General features: G+C 44.2%; 1 protein-coding gene across 2 annotated transcripts in view; it reads right to left on the bottom strand.

Annotated features, from left to right (window-relative positions):
• Nucleotides 1-332: 332 nt before the first annotated feature.
• The window catches only part of LOC121650710 (contactin-associated protein-like 5), a 168,961-nt gene continuing 160,564 nt past the window's right edge, over nucleotides 333-8,729 (bottom strand). The window contains exons 21-25 of one of the 2 annotated variants that reach the window (XR_006012319.1): nucleotides 5,855-5,942; nucleotides 5,567-5,767; nucleotides 4,402-4,470; nucleotides 730-1,262; nucleotides 333-576 (exon numbers count right to left, since the gene is read on the bottom strand). Coding sequence is in view for 1 of the 2 variants with exons in the window: in XM_042002380.1 (XP_041858314.1) it covers nucleotides 1,069-1,262; nucleotides 4,402-4,470; nucleotides 5,567-5,767; nucleotides 5,855-5,942 (552 nt within the window). In the remaining variant the exon portion in view is untranslated. Of the gene's footprint in view, nucleotides 1,263-4,401; nucleotides 4,471-5,566; nucleotides 5,768-5,854; nucleotides 5,943-8,729 lie in introns of both variants that reach the window. The other variant, XM_042002380.1, reaches the window with a different exon arrangement.

The raw sequence follows: 8,729 nt of genomic DNA, 5'->3' as shown, positions 1-8,729 counted from the left end.
GTCTCAGATTGGTGAAGCTCTGTCCATCTTTCCCTCTGAGAGACTCTGCCTCTCTGAAATGCTCCTTTTATACCAGTCATGTTACTGACCTGTTGCCAGGTAACTTGATTAGTTGTCCAATGTTCCTCCAGGTGTTTCTGGTTTGTACCAGGTACTTTTCCAGCCTTTTGTTGCTCCTGTTCCAGCTTTTTCCAGACGTGTTGCTGCATCAGATTCACTATCAGCTCATATTTTCATCTCATGGTGAAACGTCTCCGTTTCATCCTCTGACATGTTTTTATCTTCTACTGGATAAAAGATGTTGATGAGATTTAGAAAGTCCAACTTTTTTGGAATTTGGGTTGTAGATTCTTTTATATAAACTAAATAATTCTTTAATAGTGTACTTCTGTTTGTTTCTGTGGTTCAGATTTCCAGCAGTGTGTTTTATGAGCGGGGCCTCATGTGTGTGTGCAGGGGGAACTTCTTCAGCTTCAGACTGAACTTTCAGCAGCGTCGGTCCCAGAATCGAACCGCAATAAGCTCCTCTCTCTGGAAATGTGACTGGGTGCACATCACACAAATCACTTCTAAACTCTTCAAACAAAAACAAAAGAAAAAGAAAGCGCATATGCATATTAGGCACTCATACAGAATAGGCAGTATTGTCCCCGTTTCTTCTACAACATTCACCACCACTGAAAAACAAATACAGCAGCGATGTGCGCATATCTTACAGGCCTGACCTACATTTCCTGATCTGAGTCCCAGCAGCATGTGGAGAAATCTTCAGCAAACAGCTCCCGGCTCCCGCAGCGTCCCCTCCGTCCACCCTACAGGACATTCCTCTTATGCTTTACACATTTTTGCAATGACAGAAACCACAGAGGCTTGATTCTGATGACTTCACCAACATCAAATACACTATCAGCTGCAAAGATTCAGCCACTAGCTTGTACAGGAGCGTAGAAAGAGCGGAAGGCAGCTGCAGGTGTTTGCAGTGTCCACCGAGGAGTGTTGCATGAAACCCTGCAGCAGCGCATCCGCCGTGAGTCCCGACAGAGGCGGGTCCAGGCTGCACGCTGCAGCTCAGATGTAGTACTCCTTCACGCTGTCCCTGACGGAGTTGTGGAGGTGCAGCTCAGTCCTGTAGTCCGTGTACATGCCGTGTCTGTGCTCCTCCTTCATGCTGCTGCTCCTCTGGGCCTGCCGCTGCTGATACAGGAGGCGGCTTATCACAGCCAGAGCGCAGACGGCGATGAAGACCACCGCTGTGACCACACCTGAGAACACAGCAGGGAGGGGGCAGCGTTACAGGGTGAGCTGGACCGGACTCTTACAAAAAACCCAAAGCAAGCAGCTTCACCTTCCTGCTCATGAACACGTAAATCTCATGTTTTCTAGAAACATGTTCACCTTTCTCTCGTGTTTGATCTGGATTTAACACGACGTGAGAAGAAACTCAAAGATCTGCTTACACTCGTTTATCTGCTAGAAACAAAAGAATCTGATGTTTTATTGTTCTGGGAAAATTACAACACAGTCAGGACGAAAACTAAGTTCATCTTCTTTTCATTCCAAGCTTTTTCTGTATACTAACATCATGAAAATCAGCTGCTCCTCACAAGGTGGTAAAATTCAGAAACTCCAGCCTCAGATGATCGTCGTGACAGATCGTCGTTTCTCACTACACAGAAAGTAAAAGTCAGAATCTGCATGTAAAACTGCTTCCTCTCCAGGACCAGCAGCTTCTAGAAGCTCGTCCAGCAGCAGGAAGCTGACGTCATGGTTTCCTGGATGATGTCATCACTCTCTCATGGTGCTGGAGGACTCTGCTCCTCTCTTCTTCCATCGTTGCTTCAGGTCGTTGGTTCCTGCAGCTTTCTGAAGGTCCACCACAGCATCAGGATGAGGTCTGGACTCTGACTGGACCAGGTGGGACCAGATCTACACCAGGACCAGGTCAACACCTGGTTCTGGTGTAGATCTGCTGCTGTGTTTGGGATCTTTGTCCTGCTGCATGAGACAGTTTCAGCTTTAGTGTCGGACAGACGGACTCACATCTGACTCCAGAAGACTTCGGTATCAGAGGAGTTCATGGTCCATCAGTGACTGCAGGTGTCCAGACCATCATCCCTCCACCACTGTGCTGACAGCTGCTATGAGGCGTTTAAGGACCAAACATGTCCTCTCTGGTCTGGTCTGTCCAGAGGACGTTGATATCTAATATGGTCGTGAAATGAAAACCAGTTCCACTCTAAGCTGATTTAATTCATTTAAATTCATCTTCATCTAATCTTCCAGAAAAATAGAGTCATGAGATGTTTGGGAAACAACCTTTGCTCTCTTGCTTTGAGTGCGATGAGACTGAAGATAACTCTTGTGTCTCTGTGGTAAACGGAGGAGGATCAGTAACTCTAACTCTGCTGGTTGCCTGGCAACAGAACAACACCGAGGCGCTCCGTAAAACGGGAAGTTATTATTCTTTCGCCCTCATTGTTTGCAGATGCATCTTCGCATCATTTCTATGTGCAGCTGACGATTCCAGAGCAAATAAACAGGCTTATTTATTGGTTTAGTTCGTTTAACATCATTCAGGTTGAGGTGCGTTCGAGTGCAGCTGAATTCTACGGTCAACATAAAAGATGGAGGATTAAAAAAAGAGAAGAAAGACTAAACCATCTTTCTGATTCTTTTCAGCAGAGGCCACCAGGAGATGAAAAAAGTCATTTCTGTTCTACTAACAGCAACCTGAAGGATAAAAATGTGTTTTCATAAGTCCCGTCCTGCGTTTCTCTGAAGCTGGTGGTGTTTGACTAATTATCTGCTTCTAAACCGAGTCTAAAAACACAAAACAACCGTGTTCTCCACCTTCAACCTCCGAGCTGCAGACAGAAATTCATTATCTGAAAACGAGTCTCTGAGGTGGAACAAGCGAAGATTCTTCATCTTGTTCAGATGACGAGTTCAGGGCCGAGGTCGGATTCCAGCTTTTTCAGCGTCTGTGACCAGACACTTTAATTTATTTTAAAAAACTTTCCACTAATGAGGAAATTTTATAGTTTCAGAGGAATCTTTGTCCACACGTCAGTTTTCCCAAAAGCACCTGAACCGTGGACCCACTTGTCCACAGGACACATGTCCACTGTCTTTCTGTCCATCTGAGAGTTCATATATGTGTAACCCAGTTGTGGGTTCTGGTTCTGGACCCAGTGGTGGACTGTGTTGCGTAACGATGGTCCTCCAGAGTCCACGTGTCTCATGGTGTAATGGTGGTTTCTCCTGCAGCTCTTCCTCAGTTTGGTCCCGACCATCCATTCTGTCCTCACTGAGAAATATTTGTTGATGATTCTCTGGTGGAGTTTAGACAAAAGTTGTGAACCACAACCCGTCCTTGTCTGGAAAGACTAAACTTTAGGTGGATGCTGCTTTTATACCCAATCCTGACACCCTCACCAGTCGCTGGTTGGAGAATCTTTCAGGATGTTGTAACTGGATATTCTAGAAAGTTTCTCTCGGCTTTTTCTCTGTGGAGCTGCAGCAGATTCTAGATTGGTTTTATTCATATTCATTCATATCTTGTGTGAATGGATGTGAAAATAAAAGCTGGTTGGAGAATCTTCCAGAGCCTCGGATTTAACCTGGAATATTTCCTTCACCAGGACCTAAGACGTGTTGTTTAAGTCTTCCCTTTAATGGAAGGAGCAGCATAATTACCTCATTAAACATCAGCTGTTCTGGAGATAACATTTTAATTACAGGAAGAATCTTCCAGATTCATGAATGACGAAAATCCGAGCGACGACGTGAAGGTCTTCGTGGAACAGCTACTACGAGGACATGAAGAAAAGCTGCTTTCTGCCTGTGTTGGACTGTTTTTCACAAGTTCTCCATTTAAAATCTTTGTTCTTAACAATGTTGAAATGTTTGATGTGTTAAACAGCGAGATGTAAAGATCCTGCAGGGCTGGTTTTATCTTCACCGTCTTCTTATTTACCTCTCAGATATAAAAGTGGATTCAATCTTCCACATAATTCTCTGGCAGATGACAAATTTTAGCTTTTATGTATCAGAGGCTCGCTTCCTCTCAGGGCGTCAGACGCACGCATGAGGTTCAAGCTGTGTTGTGATTTTTGGATGACAGCGTGTGTTGATGAGCCTTTCCTGGCCTCACCCTGTTTGCATTCAGCTCTGAAGTTTATTTCCGACCAGTTTCAGCGGCCCAGGTGTGCGTAGAGCTGAAATGATGCCCCGCTCAGGAAAAACATCATGAAACAAAACGCAGCCAGCAGCCGTGATGAAACGGAGACGAGACGGAAACATTAAGACGCAGGAAAAACGGGGAGACTGACAAACAAACAGCTGGGGCTCATTTTCAATGAAACACAAGAAGAAAAGCAGCGGAAAGGAGGGAAAACAGACCTGCGATTACAGCCAGATCCTTCTGGGAGCTGCCGCCGCTCGGCCCCTTATCTGCATTCGCAGCTTGATCTGAAGGAGAAAAACCAGGAACACCTTCATTAATTATTGTCACAGCAACGTGAAGACCTCTGCAGTCTGAGCCAGCTCTCACTTCTTCTCTGTCTTTTCTTCTTTAAACAGATCTCAACATCATTTCTTTAGGTTCACCCCATCGGAGGAGCTGATGAGACCCGAACAAAGCCCGGATCGCTGCAGCTCAGCAAAGGCAACGACGTCCCAGCGGGAGCAGAAATTAGAGCAGCATCTCAAACTAATCCATCTTTCATTGTTTTCCTCTTTCCTTTCAGAAAAAACTGCAGGTTTTTTTGGTGAATTATTTTATAATCTACAAACTAGTCCCCCTCCCAAGGCGTTCTGCCTCCTGTGCTGCATTACTAACCTGGAATCTAAATGAATACGTTGTGGGCTTTTATATGACAGACCTAAACAAAATAATTCAAATGTCTGGAGACCTGAGATGCAAATAAAAAAATAAAAGAACAAAAAATGTGAATATACAGACACACATACAGCAAATATTTAGATATTTACTCATTTTCTTTCAGGCTCCATAGATCTAAAGTCTCTCAGTGACTCTTTTTACTAGTTAGAAGTTCTGATTCCGGACTGCCACTGAATGCACCACCAGCACAACAACAGTAAAAACAAACCTGGTGAAACATTATGATCAACAGCTCTTCAATGACCAGACTGGTCAATGTCAGAGTCTCAATAACTTACATAAAATCATCTAAGAAGAGTAGCCGAAGATTTTACTCACCAAATTTAATCTTTATACAATGACATCATTTCAGCCTTTAACGTGTAACTAGCCAGTAACCAGAACTAAAACCAGGCCTTGGGACCAGACCTCCGGGTTGACACCGACTCACACGTCCATGTTTTCACTTGTTTGGACCTTTTTTTAACTTCCTGTTTGCTTCACACCCGGTTTCTGGTTCTGACTGCCACACCTGTGTCATGCTGAGCTCAGCTCTCCTCCGTCTGGATGCTTGCTGTGTCTCTGCACCTCACCTGGTCTGAGTTTTCCTGGTCTGCCTCCAGGTCTAGTCTTTTCCTTCTCTAGCGACAACCTTGACATCTGAACTTTGAGATGGTGTTTTACCTTGCATTGTGTGTGACGTGGACTCAGCCAGAGCTCCACAGTTCGACTGGACCAGCGGACCCCGGATGCTGACCAGCGAGCTTCCCCGGTTGGTCAGCGCTGCCTTCAGCGGAGCCACGTGGTTGAACTGGACTGAGGAGAGGCAGCCAATGAAACCCTTAGAAGCTGCTTTCATGACCTCCTCATCGATGTTCTCCATCCCTGCAGAGACACCACGATAAAAGGATGATGAATAAGAGGAGGAAAAGCAGCACAGATGGCAGCTTCTCAGACGGTTGGAGGACTTACGGAGGACTTTGCCCAGCGTCAGGGATCTGATTAAGATCAGCTCTGCATCGGATGACAGTGTGTACTTTCTGTGGATGTCCTGGTCGATCTAGTTGAGTGGAGAGAAATCAAATAACAAGCCAATTACATGAAATGTAAACCGAGGTAACATCAGCAGCATCAGCAGCTCAGAGGAAGAGTTTATAGATTGATATTTGTGTTTTCTGCAGCTGCACGTGAAGCCGTCTCTGGCCACCGTTAGAACCTGGAGGGGTTCTGACCTCCGCTCTCAGCTGACTCAGACACACATAATGAAATACTCATGGTTTAACGTCTACATCAGAACTCACTACGGAGGAAATGTGGCGCTGTTGTTGGGAGACGATCATCTAAAGAAGAAGAACTGACTGTACTGTCTGGATCTCTGTAATACTGCTGTGGTGGCTGGTATGTCTGGTGGATTACTGTAGCATGAGGCTGATGTGTCTGTGCTGGGAGGCGGCGCCGGTTTTAACAGGCTAATCAGATTAACTGAAGGTTATCACCCCTCTGGAGATTTTTCAACCTCATGGAAATCTTCATTAGCATCATAAAAAGTGCAGGAAGGAGATGAAACCCCGACCAGCATCAACAGATCTGAATACAAGAAGTACGACGTGATTCAGAGACGCTCTTTGTCACAAAGACTCATCAAACCAGCAAAGATCCGACAGTCTAACGGACAGGAACAAGGCGATTCCCAAAGACCTGAACCAGGACCTGAGAGAAACATCTGGACCTTCAGCTGATTCATGTACTGCTGGCTGAAGCCTCATGAGAAATGGTCTCCATGGAAACGTAGCTGTCAAGAAGCCGTTCTTAAGGAAGGAAACATGGAGAAAAGGCTGAAGAACTGGATCCTCCCCAGAACCAGGACCTCAACGGGTCTGATGGAGGGACGGATCCTCCCCAGAACCAGGACCTCAACAGGTCACATTCACACACTGATGGTGGAAGCTGTCATGCAAGGCATCAACCACGACCCATCAGGAGCAACTAGGGTTTTGGTGTCTTGCTCAGGGACACCTCAACATGAACTCGACAGACCAAGGATCAAACCAGCAACCCTCAAGCTACAAGATTACCGCTCTACCCACTGAGCCACGAACAGAACAAAAGAGGAAGACCCAGGATCCTGGAGAACTGTTCCTGAAGACTATGTAGAGGACTGAAGGGAACTAGTTTAGATATTAACAATTAATCAAGTGCTCAAGGACAGTTACTAGTAATTAATAAGGTAACTAGTAAAAAATATTACATTCGGGGAACCACTGGAGTCCAACTGGAAACTAATGAGTAAGCATCAGCCTGAAAGGTCTGTTAGGACGCATCCACAGCAGTCCTTCAGAATCTAATCCTGGTTCTTGTGATCAAGGGAGGGAAGAAAAGGCTGAAGTATGTCAAATGACACAAGGATCAGGACTTTTTCACACTGCTTTTGTACTAATATTTTACACTGCAGGGAAACAGAATTTGATGTACTTCCAGAGTACAGCCAGTTTTATTTGATCCAGAGATCTGTTTGTGAGGGAAATACACCTTGGAAAATTGAGCCCTGAATGTAAAGGATGTTCACACACCTACTGTAAACACATACTGTATCTGCTTATGAAAATATAAAATTTATAGTGAAGAGAATGAATCGTTCTGGGAGTGTTATGGTTTGTGACCGCATTGAAGTCTGGCCAATTCACCTGCATGCAGGCAAACATTCATTAAACAACAAAAAGGCTGAAAACACTCAAATAAACACAGAAAAACTGTCAGCTGTGGTCTGATGGTGACTTTTATGAGCTTTCAGAGAATGACTGCAGCTTAATTAGCTGGACATCTGCTAATAAAGACTAATTGTAACTCAGGATGTTTGAGCATCTTGAAGATGAGATCTGGGCCGTCTTAAGTTAAAAGTTAAGTGTTTACATATTGACCTTACATGTTCATCATCTGGGAAGTTGTCCATGTTTTGGGAACACCTGGCAGGTGATTGGATGACGCGCTTGTCTTTTAAAAAAAGGCTTTAACCATCGGGGTGCCATGGCTCAGGTGGCAGAGCGGCTCGTCTGCTCCAAAGGCTGAAGGTGGTCGGAGAGGCCGTAGGTGTGGATTGACTGTCGTGTTTCCGTCAGTTTTTTTGTGTGGCTACACATGTAGGTTACCATCACCAGGATCAATGAGGAGTGGAAAAATAACGGATCCAACGTAAAGAGTTTTCTATAGAAATCTGATTAAACTGGTCAATTCCAGCTCCGCCAGCTTTACTCATTCCTAGGATTACTTTACTCATTCCTAGGATTACTTTACTCATTCCTATGATTACTTTACTCATTCCTAGGACTACTTTATTCATTCCTAGGATTACTTTACTCATTCCTATGATTACTTTACTCATTCCTAGGACTACTTTATTCATTCCTAGGATTACTTTACTCATTCCTATGATTACTTTACTCATTCCTAGGACTACTTTATTCATTCCTAGGATTACTTTACTCATTCCTAGGATTACTTTACTCATTCCTAGGATTACTTTACTTATCCTAGGACTACTTTACTCATTCCTAGGATTACTTTATTCATTCCTAGGATTACTTTACTCATTCCTAGGATTACTTTACTCATTCCTAGGATTACTTTACTCATTCCTAGGACTACTTTACTCATTCCTAGGATTACTTTACTCATTCCTATGATTACTTTACTCATTCCTAGGACTACTTTATTCATTCCTAGGATTACTTTACTCATTCCTATGATTACTTTACTCATTCCTAGGATTACTTTACTCATTCCTAGGACTACTTTATTCATTCCTAGGATTACTTTACTCATTCCTATGATTACTTTACTCATTCCTAGG

This window comes from Melanotaenia boesemani, chromosome 12 (genome assembly GCF_017639745.1).
Source record: "Melanotaenia boesemani isolate fMelBoe1 chromosome 12, fMelBoe1.pri, whole genome shotgun sequence".
In the NCBI taxonomy this organism is placed as follows: domain Eukaryota; kingdom Metazoa; phylum Chordata; class Actinopteri; order Atheriniformes; family Melanotaeniidae; genus Melanotaenia; species Melanotaenia boesemani.
The sequence above is the reverse complement of the archived record's forward strand: the minus strand, read 5'-3'. Positions and strand labels throughout refer to the sequence as shown.